Here is a 21,231-nt window from a genome sequence, read left to right on the forward strand (position 1 = left end):
TTTATCGCCATTGTGACCTGCCCTGTCGCCGCAGGCCTCTGCCCCAGTCCGCTCTCGCACCCAGGGTGGGCATCCCTGGCCCCGAGGCCTGGCCGTGCTTCCAGAAGGCAACCAGGAGGCACCGTCTGGGGGCTCCCGTGGCAGCAGCTGTACTGTCGCTAAGCGGGGCCAGTGTGGGCCAGCCCCTGGAGGGGGCCAGCCCCTCGAGCTCCGCAGAGGAGCCCAGCCAGGACCATGAAGGGCGTGACCTGGCGGGTGTCGTGCTGCGTTCCTGCTGCGGCGGCTGCTAGGATATTTCGACATCCGTGTCGTTACTTGCTCACTGCACCCCTGTGCTTCCCTTCACCAAAGCTCTCTGGGGGCGTCCAGCGGTTCCCCACCCATGGCCTGCCCCCACCGCACGCTGCTGGACGGCCACGCTTGGGCCCCAGGGGCCTGCCCTGAGCACTCTTGGCCGGGGAAGGAGCTGCTGAGGTTGGCTGGGCCCCAACAGTGGCCAGCCGCTGTTGAGCGTTTCCTGCCGTGGCAGATGGTCTTCTCCTCGCTGCGGAGGCCCTGTGGACAGGGAGCGGCTCCTGCCTTGGGAGCACTGGCTTTTCCCCCCAGAGCGGCACTGTGGAGGTGCAGGGGGCTGCGTGGGGGCTCCAGTGAGGCGCCTCGGGGCGCACCCTCTTTTCCGACCCACATCCTCGTCCTGGAGGTGGTTGATGGGACTTGGCGGGCACAGCCTGGTGAAGGGGGCCTTTGAGCAGGAAGTCCTTCTGGTCTTCAGTCCCCTTCGTCAACCTGGTGCCCTCGCGCTGTGCTGGAGGATGCTGGGAGCCGTAGCCCAGCACAGCGGATGGGTCCCAGGCTGGGAAAGGCTGCTTCTAAGGGTCCATGGACGAGCCTTCCCTAAAAGTGTGGTTTTTAGCTTTTGTAGTCCAGTGCAGCATCTGCCAGACCTTGTGGTGGGGGAAGAGGCAGAGAAGAGTCTGCTTCGCCTTTTCTTTCAAAGGGTTGCTTTGGAGCATGGGCCTGATTTTTGGCCTGGCTGCTGCATTTGAAGCTAATGTCCTACAGCTGCAGTGCTGAGGTCACAGGGCACGGATGATGTTCCAGCCTGCAGGCGCTAGAGAGGAAATCGTTCATCTTTCAATAGCAGCGGACGCTGGCGGCGCACGAGATCCATCACCCTTCGAATCATAGAATCATAAATAGTAGAGTTGGAAGGGTGACAAAGGCCATCTGGTCCCACCCCCTGCCGTTGCAGGACACCAGCTGACACCGTCTCACTCAGAGGGCTGCCTAGTTTCTTTCTGGATGCCTCCAGTGCTGGAGAGCCCCCCACCTCTCCGGGCAGCCGGTCCCACTGCCCCATTGCTCTGACAGGGAGGAAGCATTTCCCGATGTCCAGCCTGAACCTGGGTTGTCGCAGCTTGACTTGATTATTCCGTGTCCTGCAGTCTGGCATCAGCCAGAAGAGATCTTGAGCTTCCTCTTTGGGACAGCCTTTGTGGTCCTTATGGAGGGATCCCATGTCCCCCCTCAGTCTTCTCTTCCCAAGGCTGAACATGCCCAGTTCTCTCCGTCCCTCCCCACAGGGCAGTGTCTCCAAGCCCTGCATCATTTCGGTTGCCCTCTGCTGAACCCTTTCTAATTTAGCTGCATCTTCCTGAAATCTTGGTGCCCAGAACTGGGCACAGGATTCCAGGTGAGGTCTGTCCAGTGGGGAGTATAGAGGAACTACTACTTTTCGTGATTTGGAAGTAATACTTCTGTTAATGCATCCCAAAATAGCATTTGCCCTTTTGGCGGCTGCATCGCATTGTTGGCTCATATTTAGCCTGTTGCCCACAATGACTCCGAGGTCTTTTTCTTTTTCAGTTCTCTTGAGCCACATATTCCCCATCTCATATTGATGCATTTGGTTTCTTTTTCCTAGGTGGAGGACTTGGCACTTGTCCTTACTGAATCTCATTTTATTGCTTTCAGCTCAACGTTCAAGTTTTTCAAGTTTCTGGATCTTCGTTCTGTCTTCCAGGGTGTTTGCTTTTCCACCCAGTTTTGTATCATCTGCAAATATGATTATCTTTCCTTGTACTTCCTCATCCAAATCATTAATAAGATGCTGAAGAGCACTGGGCCCAGGACTGCACCCTGCAGCACCCCACTGGTTACCTCCATCCAATTTGAGGAGGTGCCATTGATGAGCGCTCCTTGTGTCCGATTTAGCAGCCCATTTTGGATCCACGGAATAGTCGCCCTCCTGGTCGGGAGGACTGGCCAAGTGTTGCGCTGGGACTGTGCCTCACCCGTGGGGCACACCCCCACAGGACGCCCCGTGCCACACATACGTGGCCAGCCTCTGCTCTGTGTGGCACGTCTCCCCCGTGGCTTGCAGTCACGCCAGCCAGCTGGGGCTCTGCTTCTTGCCTCTGCCTCTGCCTCTGGGCAGTCCTTCAGGGTGTCCCAGCAGGAGCCAGGGAGGTGGGAGAGGGGTGGTCGGTGTGCACGAGGGCCCTGGGGCCAGGGCTGTGCTGCCCGTGGCTGAGAAGCATCCAGGGGCCTGCCTTGCATCTGCCTGCCCTGTGGGGCTGCTTTGCCGCGTGGAGCGCTGGCGCTTTCAGATCCTGCTTAGCTTGCCCTTTTCGGCTGGGGGCAGGGAAGCCGAACGGCGCAGCCCCGCACGGCAAAGCCGCCCTGCTTTCCTCGTCCCTTGCTTTGATGTGGCTTTGTTTGTACGGCCAGAAAGCACCGGAAGTGCTGCGCTGGGCCGGGAGGGATGCTGCTGCCAGCGGGTCCCACGCAAGCGTCCCGGCCCATGGCAGGTGCGCCACTGTGCACCTGTGCCAGGACTGCTGGTGTGGCAGGAGAGGGGGCAGGCGGCCTGCCTGGGAGGCTGGCAGAGCAGCTCCTCTGCTTCGAACAGCTCCGTAGGCTGATCAGCACGGTGCCCTGTTGTGCGAGTCCGTCTTCCGAAGGACGTGGCTTGCTTTTGTCAAGGGCTCTGCTAGCTGAGGAGCAAGAGGCCCAGCTAACAGAGTATGTGGATCTTTCCGGGCCTGAGTATTTGTCACCAAATACTCCTTGCGGGTTTCTTAGCTCTGCTTGTCACCCTTGAGGACAGAAGCTTGCTTTGGAAGGTTTGTGGGGGGAATGGTTGTGATTTCCGGGTGCTGCACCTCTTGTCGGGTCTCATTGGCACTGCCGGTGGGGACCGGTAGAACTCGCCTGGCTCTGTCTGGATGGCTCTCCAGGCCTTTTCCAGCTCTCTCCCGGGTTTGTCCGGGCTGCTGGCTTGCTGGTGCCGGAGCGTAAGCGAGCAAGCGCGCCTGTGCCGTGCTGCTCCGCAAAGGTGGACGTGTCTGTGCACTCCAAGGAGGAGCCTGTTTCCGCCCCTTCCGCGCGCTCCTCCAGTGAGCTGCCTGCCCCGAGGCCCCCCACGTCCTGCCAGACTGCCCTGGTTGTGCTCAAGGCGGGAGTGGCGCTGGGGAGGGGCAGGCTGGCCGCGGCGTGTGGCCACCCAGTCTCTTGCGCAAATGCACATGGAGCTTTTGGCTTTCCTCCCCAGCTGTTGCTGCCGCTTGCATGCGGAGCCTCTCCTTGCCCGGCTCCTCCCAGCCCGGGCCCCGGTCTTCCTGGCGTGGTCCTTGCGGGCTCGGGGGATCTGAGTTGCTCCCCCGTGCCTGGGGGAGGGCCTGGGCCAGGCTGTGCGGCGGTGCAGCCTGCTTGCCTGGCCCAGCCCAGCCCAGCCCACGGCCCTGTTCAGTCATGACTGCACTGCGATGGCGGCTGCTCGCTTCCCCAGAGGTGCTTCCCACGACTGGCACCCGCTGGGTTCAGTCACAGGGGAGCCCGTGTGAGAAGCAGAGTCCTTCCTCCGCACCCAAGAGGAGCCTCGAGGAGTGTGCGGCGCCGTGTTGATCGGAACCGCGCTGGACCGACTTTCCAAGTGTGCGGCTTTTACTTTCGCTAACCAGGCACTGATCTGAGAGCACCCTCTGGCCTGTCATGCCCATGTGACGTGCCCATGTGCAGAGGAAAGGAGACAGACGGGGCTTTTCATGTGGTTCTCCATTCTGAGCATTTTGTTGTTGCGCTCAGAGAAGCCGCACGCTGAGAACACGCGCACCGGCCCTGGGGCAGGGGCCCGTCTGCGTTCATGGCAGAGGGGCATGGCCTTTCCCTGAGCCCCCATCGCCAAGATCCGTGGGCTGTGCCCCACCTCAGCCTGACTCATCCCATTCTTTTGAACTGGTCTACTCTAGGAGGACTGTCGTTCGATGCCACCCCTGCAGCTGCTCTGCTGCTGCAGCTCCCTGTTCAGACACCGACTTCCAGGTCTCTTCCCCGCTTTGGTGCCCCCCAGATGTGCTAAGGTGGCAGCTCCTATTTTCTCCAGCTGGTGTGACCCCTGGGAGTTGGAGTCCCATCCATCCGGAGGGCACCGCGCTGGGTGTGGAGCATGGCAAGTGTGGCCGTGCCTGCTGAGCCTCAGCTCTGGTGCTGAGGGGATTCGTAGCCAGAATCTGACCCTGGGTGCTTTGAAAGGCCCTGCACTCCTTTCGCTTATGGAGCGTTAGAATCACTGTGAGCTTATTTCCGCTTCTGTTCTTAGAGGAAAGCAGGTGTGAGTCAAGTTCTTTTTGTCTAGTGACTGACTGGCTTGGCTTTTGCGAAGGAAGAAATCTGCAGATTCCTTTGGGAGAGCTGAAGAGGAGCTGGGGCCCACGAGAACCGTCATACGGGCCGCGGCGTCAGCCCAAGAGGGCCGGGTGGAGGCACTCGGGGCCGGGCCTCGCGGAGTCTCCGGGCTGCGGAGAGTGAGCCCACAGGCCCACCGCAGTGCCGGCCAGTGGGCGGATAGCGGCGTGGAGGAGGCATCTTCCCCGCCACGCGTGACCGGGCCACGCAGTAGCATGTAACACAGAAGGGCCCGGCCTCATCCTCGCACCCTCCTGTGTCGCTTGGCTCCCCCATCCGCTGGCTGTGCCTCGGCCTGAAAGGTCTTCCTTTTTTTGACAGTCCGCCGGTTCCTTCAGGCTGGCCTCAGCCCCAGTTTGTGCAACGAAGACGGCCTCACGGCACTGCACCAGGTGAGCCACCCGCCCGCTTTCGGACGCTTCGCTGGGCTCTTGTCGCCCGGGTCCTTGTCGCCCCTGCCTGGCACCATCCGCCTCTCCCCCCTTCCCCCTCCCCCTCCGCCCCAGCCTGCTTTTCCATCCTTGCAGCACCACTGAGGGCGGGAGCCCACAGAGCAACGGGGGGTGTAGAATCGTCGAGCTGGAAGGGACCCTGGGGCAGCCCAGGGTGACCGCCCACCGCTGCGCCTCCCTCTGAGAGAGCCGCTGACGCATGCCGCCTCGCCTCCTGGCGGTCCGTTCGGCCGGCATGCTCGGCACCCCCTGAGGTGGCCCCGCAGCCGTTGGGTTGGGCTCGGCCCCCTGGCTCTGGGGCGCCGGCCGTGCGATGCTCGTGCCCCTGCTCAGCGCCTCAGTGGGCCAGCGCCAGGCCTCTGCTGCGCACTCGTCCCCTGCCGGCCCACTGCGCGGATGGTGCACGAGCAGCCACGCTGCGTGTGGGAGGGGCAGGGCATTCGCAGAGCCCGTGAGCAGGGCCTGCCGGGCTTTCCTGGGAGCAGCTCCGGCTTCAGCGGGCCAGTCCCACGGGGGACTCGGTGGCGCTTCCTTCCCCGGTCCCTGCGAAGCTAAGCTGGGAAAGGGCTGCATGGGCCTGGACGCTGGCCAGGCCAAGGCGGGTGTAGCGAGGCCGAGAGACCTCCTTGAAAGGTGGGGAGGGAGCCTCTCTGCGCCCGGTATCAGGCCCCTAAGCTGCAGATCCTGGTTTGAAGGATTCCCCCTCCGGTGGCTGCTTTCCTCCTGCACAGCATGTCCCAAAGCATCCCCCCCGACTCGCTTCCCCTGCCGGTTGACGCGCCCCCTGTTCCCCGGTCAACTCCCCATTGGCTCTCCCCCACCGCCCATCTCACCTGGCTGGTGCAGGCTCCCCGGTAGAGCCCCGGTGTGTCTCTTGCGGGTGCTGCCGGGCGCTTAGGCTCGACGGGGTGGGATTGAGCAGGAGGGTCCTGAGCAGGTCCTCACTGTTCAAACCGGGCATGCAGGTGGGTGGGAAGCCAAGGCGGGGTGGAAGGCTCGATGTCCCCTCCGCGGGGGGTGGGGGGGAAGGCTCCTCCTGGCCACTGCAGCCTTCAGCCCGCGAGGGAAAGCCCCGAACGGCTACCCCGCGTGCGGCTCGCCTGGGCGCCCCGGGCTGGGGCCCTCTGAAGCCCGTCCCTCGCACCGGCGCCACGCTGTCACCATTCCCGCCTCTTCCAGTGCTGCATCGACGATTTCGTGGACATTGTCGAGCTGCTGCTGGAGGCCGGCGCCGACGTCAACGCCTGCGATAGCGAGCACTGGACGCCCCTGCACGCCGCGGCCACCTGCGGGCACCTGCACCTGGTGGAGCTGCTCATCAAACGGTAAGGGGGCAGCCCTGCGGGCCTCGGGGCGCCAGGGGCTGGGGGGGCCCTGCTTGTGAGTCCCCACGGGGGCCCTGGCTGCCCACGCGCGCAATCCAGCGTGCTGGCTGGGGACGGGGGAGCTTGCCGGCCGGGCCGTACACCAGGCCTGTGTGAACGGTGGCCGGGACAGCATTCCGTGGCCAAAGAAGCCGGTCCGTGGGCAAGGGAACGGACGCGTGACTGGAGCTTGCTTGTGGTGCCCAGTGCAGCCTGGGGAGACGCAGTCCTGCGCCCAAACCCCTGCGGACCCCCAAGCCTGGCCGGGGGGAGTCCTACACTGGGCACGCCGCCTGCTCGGGGCGGGGAGGGTGGGGGCGGCCCCTGCCCCGTCTGAGACCGCGCCGTCGTCGGAGCAGAGAGGGCGGTCTGACGTCAAGCGAGCCCGCCGGGAGGGGCAGCGGTGCCCGTCCAGGGTCCGGGCAGGGCTTCTCCGGCCCGCCCGGTGATGCTGCGGAGGCCCCCACATGCAGCACCACCTCCGCCACACAGCCGTGGCCCTTCCCCTCGGGGCCCGTGCCCGGCTGGAGCGCGTGCCGTGTGCCGGGGCTCGCTCGGGGGCGGGGCGGGGGTGGGTCCAAGCCGAGGGCGGGCAGGGCCTCTGGGGAGCGCGGGGGCAGGCCTGGGGCGTGGGGGGTGCGCTGGTGCTGCAGCCATGAGCCCGGGCTGTGGTGGCGGCAGGGGGAGGGCGCCGTGCGGGTCGCAGGCTCCGGGCTGCTTTTGGCCGGTGGTTCGTGCGCCTGCAGCTGTCCCCGGGTGGAGGGGAGTTCGGGCTGCAGCTCTTTTCTCTCAGACGCCAGGCGGCTCCGGGCAGAGGATGCCCCTAGCCACAAACCGCTCGAGTGCCCCCCTTTGCTCCGTGGGAGGCAAGGCGCCCCCCCTCGGTGGCACCATTCGCAGCACGCGTGCCTCACCTGGAATTGAGGTCGTGCTCATGGGCTCCCGTGTAACTGCCCTGGATCCAGCTTGTAGGGTTGTAAATATTTAACGGGGCTTACTGTTGATGGAGTAACTCTATCGTTGGCCCTGCCGGCCGCCTGCAGGGCTCTCCTGTCAGGACAGCCTCAGCCCTGCCCATGGGGGCGCTTTTGGAGAGGGCTCAGGACCCGGCTGGGGAGGGAAGGGCAGGCCAGGCCAGGCCAGGCCAGGCGAGGCGAGGAAAGAGCGAGGCGGCTGAAGCGCCGGCCCTCCAGCCGGGGGCTCCAGGATGGCATGGGGCACAGTCCCATCCCCCGGCCCGTGGGAAGCCCAGCAGGTGGGCGCTGGCCCCGATCCAGCGGTCCCCACCCTGGTTGGGCACTCGGGCTTGCCTCAAACGGTGCCTGCTCCCCGTGCGGCGTGTCCTTGGTGGATTGTTCTGACTGCCACGGGGTGGTCCCCCTCCGTGTTGGAGCTGCCCTCAGGGTCTGTCTCCCAATGCTCCTCACACATGAAGCAGCCCGGCCCCCTCTCGCATCCGCTCGCCTCGAGGCTGCCGCGCCCCACAGCTGTGGGCTGGGCCGGGAGGGGCCAAGGGAGGCGGGCCGGGTCCGGGGTGCCGGGGACCGGGTACTGTTTCAGCCGCTGCCCCGATGAGTGAGAGGTGGCAGGGGGGTGAAACTCAACCTGCAGGGCTCGCGGAGAGTGCCCACGGAGCCTGCTTTCCGAGTGCCACGAGCTGCTCCAGAGCAAAAATAACTCCCGGTATCTGTTTCACTTGGCCCCAGCAGCGCGAGGCGGGGGCTGGGCGCAGCGGGGCTGGGGGGGGGCACTCGGCCCGCTCACAGCTTCTCCCTGCCTTTCTCCCCCAGAGGCGCCAACCTGCTCGCCGTCAACTCGGATGGGAACATGCCGTACGACCTCTGTGAGGACGAGGCGACGCTGGACCACATTGAGACCGCCATGGCCGATCAAGGTGAGTCTCCTGCTCGCTCGCTCGCTCGCTCGCTCGCCCGGGCCACGGCTCTCCTTGCCCGGGCGGGCCACCGGCCTGGTTTGCTGCCCCGGGCCTGGAGGCAGGCTGGGGAGCTGCGAGCCCCCGCCCCAGCCCTTTCCACTGCCTTCTGGGGGGTGCTTTCTGCACAGGATGATAGGACAGGCAGGGCTGAGGCCCACCACCCAAAGTCGTCAGCTCAGCTCCCCCCGCCCCAGTGATTGCCTGTTTTCTCTGTGGCCTGAGCCGCAAATCTTCTCGCAGCCTGGTTGGAGACTCCCCAGTTCCAAGGGACGGAAGCAAGGGGGAGCCGAAGGGCCTCTGTTGATCCGCAGTGGCCCCCCGGATGTGGCTGGGGAGCCCCAGAGCGGCTCGTGGGCAGCCAGCCACCCTCCCAGCAACTCAGCTGCACTCTGCGCATGTGGGGGCAGGCCAGAGAAGCGAGAGCGGGCATTGTGCACTTTGGCTGTGTTTTCCTGAAATCTGAAAAGTGCTTTGCTTCCTGAGGTGTCCGGTGAAGGCGTCTCCATGAGGCTGATCTGCTCTGCCCCGGAGTCGAGCGAGGCCTCCAGCCCCAAGCGCTCTCCTCGGGCTGGAGGCTGTTCCGCTGGGCTTCACTCACGGCTCGCCCGCTTCTTCTCACACCTGTGCAGAATCTGGCAGGTAGAAGGAGCCCGTGGCTCATCCCCCCGAAAGCCCACCCGGACCTTCGGCTTCCCCCTCCCGGCCGCTCACCCTTCCACGGGTCAGCACACAGGCAAAGGAAACCCCTCGAGGCGAATGAGGTCATGCAGCACAAGAAAGGGAAGCCGCCGTGCGCCCGCCGTGGGGACCACACGGCCCCCCACAGCAGGCCCCCCACAGCAGCCTCCGCCACGGTTGCGCCGCTCTGCCGAGAGCCACAGCCTCCGTGCCCCCCCGCTTGATCCATGAAGCACAGGCACCGCTCGGGGGGCGGGGGGGGCGAGCAGGGCCGCCATGGGTCTGTGGGCCGCATCTCAGCCCATGGGTCCGTGGGCCACATCTGTGGGCCCCTCCTGCCTCCCCCTGCCCCCCACGCGGAGTGCCGCGTCTGCCGGTGTGCCGCGTGGCTCTGCCACTTTCCTGCCAGGGCAGGGCAGGGCAGGGCAGGGCAGCGAGGGGCTCGGCAGGGTGCTGCTTGAGTGTGGCTTCCCGGCAGCCCATCGCCAGGGATTCCCCCGGACTGCAGAGAGGCCCCGAGGCTCCTCCCAGGTGTCCTCTCCCCTGCAGGCTGGAGCTCCCCGAGCCAGACTGGAAGCAGCTCCACTGGGGTCTGATCCCGGCAAAAGGGGGGCTTTGTTGCCCCGTCTGCCTGCCCGGTGCACCCAGGCACGTCCCCTTCACCCGGTCCCTGCCTCCCCTCCCCTCCCCTCCCCTCCCCTCCCCCCGCAGGGATAACTCAGGAGACGATCGAGGAGGCCCGCTCGGCCGTGGAGCGTGCGATGGTGGACGACATCCACCGGCTGGTGAAGGAGGGGGTGGACCTGAACACGCCGCTGGACCACAGGGCCACCCTAGTGAGATGCCTCTCGCATGCCCCCCCCCGGTGCTGACCCCCTCTCCCCCCACCCAGTCCCCAGGAGGGGGCCTGGGCTTTCTGCCAGTGTCGTGGGAGGCCCTGGGGGGCCGGGGGGCCGTGGCTCGGTGGCAGTGCCCCTGCCAGGAAGGAATCCCGCCTGCAGCCCCGGGGAGCCAGGCTGAGTTGCCGAGGACCACCGCACCCGCGCAGGGGGTGCTGCAGCGCCCTCCCAGCCCGGGCCCTTCCTCGTGCAGCCTGCATCCCGTCTCTCCGTGGAGACCGTGCCCCGGGAGTCGGGAGTGCCGGTCCCTCGGGAAGTGCCTGGCCCACGGGGTGGATCTGCCCGAGCGGTGCCTGGGCGGCCCCGGCCTTGCCACGGGGCCAGCCCCCCGTGCTGCTTGCGGAGCGGCCGCTCCAGGGCTCTCACTGCCTCCGTGCCCACAGCTGCACATCGCCTCGGCCAACGGCTACCTGGAGGCCGCGGAGCTGCTGCTGGAGCACAAGGCCAGCATGAGCGCCAAGGACAGCGACGGCTGGCAGCCCCTCCACGCGGCCGCTTGCTGGGGCCAGGTGAGTGCGGCGCACGGTGTCACGCCATGGGGAGGCCGCCCCCTTGTGGCCAGGCCCGCCCCTGCACCCGCTTCACGGACCTGACCGGCTGGCACGGTTGTAATCCCATTAAGGGGAGCCTTCTGCTAACCCGATAAGCGGAGGACTTCCAGGAATGCAGGCAGTGGGCCAGCTGCCCGGCCCCGGGGCTCCCGGCTGCATGGAGGGACGCAAAGCCAGTCCCCTGAAGGGCAGGAAGCGGGGCGGCCCCCGTGGTTCACGGGCAGGTACAGAGGAAGTCCCCCGCTTCCCAGTCTCCGAACGGGGAGGGGCAATTCCAGGCGTGAGGCTGCCAGGCGCAAATCTGGGCGCAGGGCCAGGAAAGCTGTTGCCATCCTAAGTGGGCCGAAGGTGGGCTTGGCCCCTAAGGTGGGGGGGCAGCTCAGAACTGGAGGGGGGCAGGAAGGAAAGGGAGCCGTGTCCCACCTTGGTTGGTAAGTACATGTGGCCAGGGAGTGGGAATTGCTGGTGGCCCCCCCGCCCCGTTGCTTTTGGAGCAAATGGGCCGGCAGTTTGTCGAGGGCTCTGCAGGCACGGGGCGTCCTGTCCCGTGCCGGGCCACTGCCTCCCCCCGTGGGGGCCCGGCTGCGGCTGGGAGCAGCCCCCTGGGGGCGCAGCATGGGGTGGCCCCAGGGCTCTCGCGGCCAGGCTCTTGCTCTGCTCCCTTGGCAGCTGGTCACTCGGGGCCTTCCAGGCCAGCTCGCCCGTCTCGAGGCCGCCCCTGCCGGGAGTCAGTTGTAACTTGGGTGGCCTGACTCTGAGCAATGGCCGCTGCCTGCCCGTCCCACCCGCAGGCTGGTCCCGCTGGGGGAGGCAGAGGCCCAGGAAAGACGGCCCGCAGGGCCCCTCGTTGCCCCCCCCCCCCGCCCATGCGTGCTCAGACCCTTTCCCTGCGGCTGGCAGATTCATCTGGTGGAGCTGCTGGTGGCCCATGGAGCGGACCTCAACGGGAAGTCGGAGCTGGACGAGACCCCGCTTGGTGAGCAGAGCGAGCTGCCGTCGAGCCGGGGCCGCTGCGGCGGCATCGGCCTGCTCGGGCGCAAGCGGAGGAGCGCTCGTTCTCCCGGAGCCCGCCGGGCCCTTCCTGCCCCCACAGCCCCTCTGCACAGGGCAGTCTGCCGCCACCTATTGCCCCCCCCCCCCGAGTTCTTGCGCGCCAGCCGGTCCCCTTGGGCCCTCCTGACCGGCAGGAGCCGCTGCTCCGAGGACCTCGGCGGCCTCCCCTGCGAGGGGCTTCGGTCGGAAGCGGGCGCCTCTCTGGGCGCAGCTGTGGCCAAGGGCGGGCCGCAACAGCCGCGGGAGAGGGTGTGGGGCAGGCGGGCGGCGCTGACGTGCCTCTCCCCCCCCCCGCAGACGTGTGCGTGGACGAGGAGGTGCGCGCCAGGCTCCTGGAGCTGAAGCACAGGCACGACGCCATCCTGAAGTCCCACGACAAGCACAAGTCGCTGCTCCAGCGCCGCACCTCCAGCGCCGGCAGTCGGGGGTATGCCGGGGGCCGCACAGGGCCGGACCGGGGTGGCCCGTGGAGCGGCGGGGGGCGGGCCTCTTGCTGCGGGGGCCCGAGGCACAGGCCCTGGTGGGAGGTGTCCCCCGGGCGGCTGCGCCTGCGGCCGGTGCCTTCCGCCGCCACCCGCCACCAGCTCCGGTTCCCCCCGCAGGAAAGTGGTGCGGCGGGTCAGCCTGACCGAGCGCACCAACCGCCTCCGCAAGGAGCACGAGAAGGAGGCCATCGTCTGGCAGCAGGCGGAGCAGAGGGAGAGTGAGGCGGAGATGGAGGACGAGGACCGGCAGACGGATTCGGAGCTCCAGCTGCGCGTGGCGGTGCGGCCTGCCTGGCCCGACCGGGCCTCGGGGTGCTCCGCGGTCTGGCTGGGGGAGCGGGGGGGGGGGGAGCCGAGGCCCCGTCCCTTCTCCGTCCAGTCCATGTGCAGCGCGGCAGCCGCTCCCTGGCGGACGCCTCCTTGGCCGGCCCCTCTTGGCCTCGGTGACGGGGCCTTTCCTCAAGGGACGTGTGGGCTCCAGAGCGACCTGCCGCCTGAACCTGCGTTGAGCTTCAGCGCTTCAGAGATTTGGCCCCAAGCACATTTCTGTGTTGGCAGAATGCCTTTAATGGGTCAGCCAAAAGATCAGAAAACGTCTAGCACGCCCCGAGATCTCTTGCCTTTCCGAAAAAGCAGGTTGGTGGGCTGGGGGAAGGGAGAGGAAGGTCCGGCGTGCCACTGAAGTCATGGGGTCGCCTGAGTCCAGACGGAGTGCAGGAGGAGGCAGACGGCGGGCACGGAGGAGCTCGGCCACGGGGCAAGAGCCTGGCCCGCCACTCCCTGCCCGGAGGCCCACTGGGCCAGGCTGCCTCAGCTTCGGTTCCCGCACTGGTGGGGGCCGCTCTCAGGGCTGGCGAGGAATCCCTTCCCCTTTGGAGGCCGGAGATGAAGAAGGGGTTCCCTAGCAGGAGAGAGGCCAGGCTCGCAGGCGGGCGCGCAGCCCAGGGCTGCTGGGGTCAAGTCCGGCAGATAAGCTTGGTTCCCCGCTCTTATCTCGAAGCCCTGAGCAGACCGGGAATCTCACTGGTGGCGGCCAGATGGTTTGCGTGGGCCGACTGCCCGAGAGCCTCCTCGGCAGGCGGGCAGGACAGGGCTGTGTGGGGGCCCGTGACTGTGGTGCCTTGGGGTGGGGGCCCACGCGCTTGCGGCTCACCCGGATGCGGGGCCGGGAGCCAGGGCAGTGCGGACCTGTGGGGGCCGCCCTCACCCCCGCGCTCTCTTCCAGCAGGCCCCCGAAGCGGCGGAGGCGGCGGGGCCGGGGGAGCAGTTGTCGGAGCGCAACGGCACTGCCCACCCCAAGCACCTGTACTCCAAGCGGCTGGACCGCAGCGTCTCCTCCCAGCTGGCCACGCAGGATGACCCCTCGGTCCGCCTCAGCAAGGAGAAGGCCCGCCACACGCTGGCCGACCTGAAACGCCAGCGGGCGGCCGCCAAGCTGCAGCGGCACCACGCCGAGGACTTCCCGGCCAGCGCGGGCGAGCTGCCCCCGCCCGGCCCCGGACCCCATTCCGTGTGTTTCACGGTGGCCAGCGGGGATCCCCCGCTCCTGAAGCTGACCGCCCCGGCGGAGGAGATGCCGGCAGAGAAGACACGCTGCTGCAAGATGATGTGAGCCCGGGGGGCCCTCACCCCGGGGCCCCCAAAGCGAGGCCTTGTGGCGTCCCTCGCGCGCCACTCACGCCCTCGGCCGTCGGGGAGGCCGTTCCAGCCGGGTGCGAAATGCTAGCTCACCGCAGCGCCCGTGGCTGGCCAAGCTACGGTTCCCGCCAGCCAGTTTCTGTAGCTCTTTAGTGCGCTCCGGGGAAGGTCCTCTTGGGGGGCGTGTCTCAGTGCTCAGAAGGGGGGGCTGCTGGGCGAGGGGAGGCCCTGTGGCCGCTCGGCTGCCCCCGTGGGCTCAGCAATCTCAGGGAAGGGCAGGAGTGCCGATACCCCCGCCTGGCACAGCATCTGCTCCGGCGACGTCGAGCACGGGCGGAGGCAGGGCCAGTCCCGGTGCAGAGGGTGCCCCGTTTTTGAGCTCCTCCCTGCTCCCCTCTTCCCCAGAGCTGAGCAGGTGCGGAGAAGGGCGTGCTGGGACGGAGAAGCGGGCGACAGGGAGTCTGCACCGGCCCAGGGGCCGCCAGCCCGTCTGCTCTGGGGTGGCTTTCAGGGCGTGGGAGGTGCTTTCAGGCGTCCCTTCCCTCCACTGCCTGTGATGCGGCAGCTGGGACGCCCCCGAGACCAGCAGAAGGGGCCGCATGGCAAGCACTCCGGGCGGCCTGCCTTGACGCAGGAGAGCCGTCTCCTTGCCCGGTGGAGCGGGGGCATCGCGTGCTTCAGGGCCCCTGGGTTCTTCGGCTCTGGGGCCGCGCTCTGGTCCCCTTAGGGCGAGCTCTCGGAACGGTCCCCGGAGGAGCTTCCGCAGCGGGAGGGGACACGTTTTATGCAGTGGGGGCCCCTCGTGCAATCAGTGTTTCTCCCCCCCCCCCGCCCCCGACCTTCTCCCATGGCTTTGTAGACTCTGAATTTTGTATTCTCTTTTGCATAATCTTTTTCTTAAAAATTTGACAGTGTTTCCCCCTCAGATCTACCCCTTGTTTTTAATCCAAATGTTTTTCTTCTTATTGATGAGGCAATGAATTAGTGATCTCTTCCTTTGAGCACCCTCGTCAGCCCGTCGGGAAAGCCCCCAGCAGGGGTGGGTGTGGAAAGCTGCCCCATCCAACAAGGACCCCTTTGCGCTTGTGCGCACTGAACGTCCCCCACCCCCCCACGGGAGGCCCCCAGCTGTGCTGCGTGGCCTCGGGGGCGCTTCCTCCTACCCTTCCCTTCACCCTCCGAGCGGACAGGCCCTGGCCAGAAACGGCGCTGCCTCCCCTCCCTCTCCGGGTTGCCCGTCCCTCCGGCAGCCAGGGGACCGCGAGTGCCTTCTCCCGCTCCCAGCCGCACCCCTGGCACCCCTCGCAGGGGGCTCTGGCGAGCTGCGCACTCTCCCCCTCGAGGGGAGGCCGGTGGAGGCGATCAGCACGGGGCCCAGAGCATGAGGCCACTCACTGGGAATTCCGAGCCTTGGGATGAATGGGGGCCCCTTTGGCACCCCTGCCCACCCCTGCCCGCCTGGGGGTCCTTGGTGAATGGGGGCTGCCTTAATCCTTTCTGCCTTCGGCCAGTCCTGCTGTGGGCCGACTGCAGAACCACCGCCCCCCACCCCGGCCCAGTGGGGGGGTTTTCCTGGCAGGGAGGAGGGGGAGGTTTGGATCGACTTTTCTACGATTAAAAGTGTTTCTGGTAAAACGAGAGCAGAGCTGGAAGGGTGTCTGTCTGCATCGGACCAGTGGGGGAGGGCAGATGCCGTGCCAGTGCCCGGGACTCGGCATGCACCGTGGGGCAGGAGAAGCCCAGCGTGGGGTGCGCATCGCGAGCTACTTTTCCGGCGTCGCGAAGAGGGGCGGGTGCCTCTAGCACAGCAGAGGTGTGGCAAAACGGCACTCAGAGGAAATCCAGCATTTAGTCCCAGGTGGGGTTGCCCCAGCTTGATCTGAGATGTTAATATTGTGGAACCGATTGGAAGCAGAGTTACCTGGAAGGTTGTCATAGAGGCCCAACACAGTCATATTTGGCTGCAAGAGAGGAAACCTGTCTAAAGTGAGTGAACAGAGGTGAAGGGGGCATCCAGCGGGTTGAAGCCCTTCAGATGGCTCAGAGATTACTCGAAACCAAATAATGGTGGTGCAGAGAATGTGAGAAAATCCGATCACTCGGCACCAATCCGAGTGATCATCAGCAGGGTTAACACACAGAGGACGCTATTGGGGAGAAGAAGGCCTCCTTCAAGAAATCGGAATTGTGCGTGATTCAGAAAACGGAAGGGAACACACGCTTGCGCAGGAGATGTACAAGCAGATACAAAGCTCCTCAAGGGAGGCTTATTCCTAATGGCATTATTTTCAATGGAACTTTAGCCCTATATTAGGGTTAGCGGGGGGCCCAGGGTAGGGTTAGGGTTAGAAAAACTAGGTATCCTGGCATAGTTTTGATGGCTGGAATGTGTTTAGAATGGGGAGAAAGGATGAGCAGTGCAGAAAAACCCACTCAAAGGAGGCTTTTCAAAATCCCATTATTTTGAATGGCCTTTACCCCTATATTAGGGTTAGGGGTGTGCACCAGGGTAGGGTTAGGGTCAGGAAAACTAGTTGTCCTGGCATGGTTTTGATGGTTGGAACGTGTTTAGGGTAGGCAGAGATGATGAGCAGTGCAGAAAAAGCTGCTCGAGGAAGGCTTTTTCAGAATCGCCTTACTTTCAGTGGAACTTCAGCCCTATATTAGGGTTAGGGGTGTGCACCAGGGTAGGGTTAGGGTTAGAAAAACGAGGTGCCCTGGCATGTTTTTGATGGTTGAAATGTGTTTAGAAGGGGCAGAAATGATGAGCTGTTCCAAACACACTATTCTAGGAAGCCGTTGTCTAAATCGCCCCTTTGAATGGTATTTTACCCCTCTATTAGGGCTGGGCGTGCTCGCCAAGGCAGGGCAGGGCAGGGCAGGGCAGGGCAGGGCAGGGCAGGGCAGGGCGTGGTGGGGAGCCTCTGGCGCACGTGCCCACAGCGTTCACGCAGAGCCCTCTCTATCAGCGCATGAGCCACGTCGCCCCAGCGGCCGAGCATCGGACACCAGCACACATAGGGGCGCACACATGCTCAGACAGGAGTGGTGGCGCCAGGCGATGGTGCCACGAGCCAGGGCCCCCTAGTCGTGACTCGTCCAAGCTTTTGGACGGCCGGTCAGTGCGCTGCCAAGGATGGATAGGTTGGTAGATTGCTTGAACTGTGAGTTGTTTTTTCTAAACTAAAACATGCTTTCAGATTTTATTGCAGTGTTGGCACTTTGTGATAAATAAGTGGGTTTTGGGTTGCAGTTTGGGCACTCGGTCTCCGAAAGGTTCACCATCACTGCCCTACCCGGCCCCGGGTGGCCCCCCTTTCCTGTTGCAGTCGGGTGCAGAAACATTGCCTGGGTTCCCCCCTCTCTGCGTGTCGAGGTGGAGAGGGGACGCCGTGCAGTGGCCTTCGCATCAGAACAATGAATCCGCTCCCGGGAGCTTGTCCTTGGGGGCAACGGACCCTTTGCTGGTTCGCTCTGGGCACCGTTTTCCAAGCAGGGGCTTCCAGAGCTGGGCTTCGGCTTTCCGGCTCTGCTGGACGGCCTGACACTTTCAGTTCATGTGGGGCCTCTCGGTTCCATGGCAGGATACGGACACACCTCTGCCCCCCTCCGCCGCCACCTGCGCACCCAGGGCTTCCGTTGCAGTCCAGAGCATGCGGCGGGCACCCTTGGGAAGGCCGGCGCACGAATGTCCGCAGCAGTCCTGTGAAGTACAGGTCTTCTCCTGTTATTTCCACTCTGCAGCAGCCTCCGTCCCACGTCACCATTTCTAGAGGGACTCGCTGTGTCTCTTAAAGGACTCTTTGGAGGATGGGGAGCCTGTACATGCCCCCCCCCCCATTTCTCCTTCCTGTTCTCAGCACCCGAATTCTCCGGCTGCACACCAAAGTCTTGGGAGAAGCAGCAGAGCACGAGGTTGTGGGGGGCTCTTTCCAGGGGAGGCACAACGCGCCATCCCCATTGCCTGGGGTTGGCAGGAAGATGCAAGAGCCGAGCCGCGACCCGGAGCCGTGGCCAGGGCAGCGCATGGGTGAATCCCCCCCCCCCCGGTAGCTATTCTTGGCCAGGTCAGTGCAGCGGATCCGCCCATGCCTGCCAGGAGGGTGGCCCAGCCGGTGCCCCACAGGCGTGCCTGACCGGGGCAGCCCGTCCAGACCGGCTCAGTCATGTGCACAAGCTGTTCCTTCTGCAGAGTGCCGGAAAGGTCTTTGGCGGGAGGTCTCCTCGCTGCCCCAGAGCCCCCCCTGTGCAGAGCAGCAGCTGAGGAGGCGAGCGGCCACCTGGCAGACCCTGGTCCAGGCCTCCCCCTGCAGGAATTGGCCAAGCGCCTCCAGCCACCCTGACCCGCGCTGCACCCCAACCTGCAAGGCGGGCAGAAGGACAGCGGCCACCTGAAAGGGGCGGGGCTGAAAGCGCCTGGACCGTTTGTGTGACACGGGGGTCTCAGAAAGGCTGGGCGTGCCGCACCGTGCTCTCCTTTCCTGGAGGAATTCGGTGCGATCGCTTGCCACTGGACGCACTGGGATTCAAATTCCACGAAGCAGACACCCAGAGGGCGCCAACCAGCCAGGCGGCCCTGTCCGCAGCGGGATGCTCTGGAGCACTTCTGGGGAACCGGGAGTGGGGGCTGTCAGGGAGAAGTCGAGGCTGCGTTCCAGGCATGCCCAAGTGCTGCCGGCTGAAAGCTGCCAGTGCTGGAGTTTGAGGCTGCGCAGCATTGGCAGGAAGGGCCGCTTGGTTCCCGACCTCCCGGAGGGGGGGGTGGGCCGGCTGTGCTCAGCGGTGTTGCCTGGTCCAGCCAGAGCTGAGCTCTCCCGAGCCCTGGGGGTTTCAAGGAGAAGGCCGCTGGCACGTGCCCCCGCAGCTCTGCCACGGAAGCCGCTTTCGGCCTGCACTCCCTCTTGGGGGCAGATCTTGCGGGAGAAGACGAGGCAAAGTAGGAACTGGGCGCCTCCGCCTTTTCCTTGCCGTCTGTCATCGCTCTGCCATCCACTTCGGGAGGCCGGAAACCCTCCTCCGCCACATGTCTTTTGTCCTGGATGCACGTGAAGCAGGGCCCTCTCGAGCTCTTCGCACCGGCTCGCTTAGCCTTCCCGCTGCCTCCCCTGCAATCGCTGGCTTTCCGCTCCTGTTCCTCCTTTGCGCGCTGGCCCTGCCTCCACCCCCGAGCACGTTCCTTTTGCTGCCAGGTTGTCACTCAGCTCTTTGTGGAGCCCCGTGGGCTTGCTCTGCTTTCGTGCTGGAACTGTTCCAAGTTGTGCTTGGAGAATCTTTCTTCCAAATCTCCCTCCCCTCTTGGACTCCTTTCCCTTAAAGAGTGAGCTGGTCCGTGGCCTGGCCCAGCGGGGTTTTTCTCGCAGTCTTGTGCTCAAAGGAGCGCAATATTGGAGTCGGAGGGAACCCGCCTGGACGTGCGGGAGCCGCAGCAGAAAAGGTCCTGCTCTTGATCCCGTCATCCAATCGAGCGAAGTCTCACTGGCTGTGAGGGGCAGGGCAATGTTGTGAGGGGGTGGAGTGCCCCTTGAGGGCCAGGTGGCTCTGGGGTGCCCCCACCCCGATGGCCGCCCCTCACCAGGCCTCTCTGCCTCTGCGTGCCGAGGGAGGGGCGGTGGCTGCTCTCCAGTCAGTGCAGGACTCCTCTGGGAAAGCTCGCAGGCCGAGCCCCGCTTCCCGGGAAAGGCAGGCCTGCAGCCGCCCTGGGCTAAGCGAGGCCACGGCCGGGTCACGCGGGTCGCCCAGGCCCTGCACGCTCTCCGGGGGCTCCCCCCTTCCAAGCAGGCCAGGCCGGCAAGCCGTCGCGGGGCTCAGCGCGGCCCACGTGTGCGCGGGCTTGTGGGCCCTCTGCACCCAGCGGGGCGGCCTCATCACGGGTCGGGTCGGGTCATCAGCAAGGGCTGCGGAGCCTTCCCCGCAGCTCCCTGTGCTCTCGCTGGCCGCCCACCCCCCCGCCCCGGCCCCTCTGCTCGTGCACGTGAAGGGCCAGGCAGGCGAGGGAGTCCCAGGCTCAGCCCTTTCCCGGCTCTGCCGCCTGCCAGGAGCAGGTCCGGGCCCGGGAGCCTGCCCGCCTCTCCCTGCGGCTTCCCTGCTCTGCCTTGGCCTCGCCGCACTGCTCTGGCCTTTGCTTGCGCTTCGCTTCGTGACGGCACTCCCTGTAGCCCCCGTGCATCCCCTCATGTGACAGCTGGCAACGTGGGGAAGCGAGAAGCAGGAAGTCTTGCAGGGGGAGGGGAGGGGAGGGGAGCTAAGAGCCATTGGCAGTCCTGGGGGTGGGGTGGGGGCGTAGCAGGAGGCAGGGTCCTTTTCAAGGGTGTTCACTGGCTGGCAAGGGAGGCAGCGGAGTGAAAGAGCAGGAGGCGGGCGTGTGTGCGGGGGGCTCGCCCTCCTTGGCTGGGCCAAGACCCCCACCCAAAAAGGCGAAATAGGCAATCCGGTCCACTTGTTCCGCATCCACAGGGCTGAGCAGACCATTTCCTTCTTGTGCTCTGGTGTCGGAGGCTGGGGGGGAGGTGGGAGGGTGGCTCGCTGCACCAGAGGAGGTGTTATCTTGGGGGGAGACATTCTTCCCTCCATGCAACCTGAAGCAGCCTTTTAAAAAGGAGTTCTTGTCCCAGGGAAGGGCTGGAACAGTGGGGGAACCTGACCAGCACGTTGACAAGAAGGGACCATGAGCTGGATGTCGGGTGGCTGGTCCTGCACAAAAGTGCCATTCCTTGATTTTTAAAAGTTTGTGTGCCTGCGAGCTTGGAATCAGAGACTCACAGAATAGCAGAGCTGGAAGGGGCCATGAAGGCCATCGGGTTGAGCCCCCTGCTGTTGCAGGACACCACTTTACACCACCCCACTCAGAGGGCTGCCCAGTTTCCCCTTGAATATCTCCAGTGTGGGAGAGCCCCCCACCTCTCCGGGCAGCTGGTCCCACTGTCCTATTGGTCTGACAGTGAGGAAGCTCTTCCTGATGTCCAGCCTGAACATGGGTTGCCGCAGCTTTGACTTGATTATTGCGTGTCCTGCGCTCTGGCGTCAGCAAGAGGAGATCCTGACCTTCCTCTTTGGGGCAGCCTTTGAGGTGTTTCTAGAGGGTTATCATGCCCCCCCCCCCACACACACACAGTCTTGTCTTCTCAAGGCTGAACACGCCCAGTTCTCAGTCTCTCCTCTTGGGCAGCGCTTCAAAGCCCTGCATCATTTTGGTTGCCCTCCTCTGGACCTTTTCTAAGGTTTCTGCATCTTTCTTAAATTGTAGTGCCCAAAATTGAAAAATTGATTCCGTTTGCTGATCCGAGGTGGGCTGGAGGGTTTTCCCCGGGGACCTGCTATGCCAGACAATGAGCTGCAGGGAGGGTGCGGATGCAGGGATGGTGATGATGATGATGAAGATGATGACATGTTTATACTGCCAATAGCCAAAGCTCCCTGTGCGGTTTACAACAGTAACCATAGAATCATGCAGTCGAGTCACCCATCCCAGTTCTGACCAGACCTGATCCTG

The 21,231-nt window shown here is 64.9% G+C and overlaps 1 protein-coding gene across 1 annotated transcript in view; it reads left to right on the top strand.

Annotated features, from left to right (window-relative positions):
• Positions 1-15,414, top strand: part of PPP1R16A (protein phosphatase 1 regulatory subunit 16A) — a 41,363-nt gene extending 25,949 nt beyond the window's left edge. The window contains exons 4-12 of the mRNA XM_044453312.1: positions 5,008-5,078; positions 6,318-6,463; positions 8,293-8,396; positions 9,828-9,952; positions 10,399-10,524; positions 11,467-11,542; positions 11,917-12,046; positions 12,222-12,384; positions 13,333-15,414. Of these exons, the coding sequence (XP_044309247.1) occupies positions 5,008-5,078; positions 6,318-6,463; positions 8,293-8,396; positions 9,828-9,952; positions 10,399-10,524; positions 11,467-11,542; positions 11,917-12,046; positions 12,222-12,384; positions 13,333-13,716 (1,325 nt within the window). The 3' untranslated portion in view covers positions 13,717-15,414. The remainder of the gene's footprint in view (positions 1-5,007; positions 5,079-6,317; positions 6,464-8,292; positions 8,397-9,827; positions 9,953-10,398; positions 10,525-11,466; positions 11,543-11,916; positions 12,047-12,221; positions 12,385-13,332) is intronic.
• The last annotated feature ends 5,817 nt before the right edge of the window (positions 15,415-21,231 follow it).

This window comes from Varanus komodoensis, unplaced genomic scaffold (genome assembly GCF_004798865.1).
Source record: "Varanus komodoensis strain SLA01 unplaced genomic scaffold, ASM479886v1 scaffold78, whole genome shotgun sequence".
Lineage (NCBI taxonomy): Eukaryota > Metazoa > Chordata > Lepidosauria > Squamata > Varanidae > Varanus > Varanus komodoensis.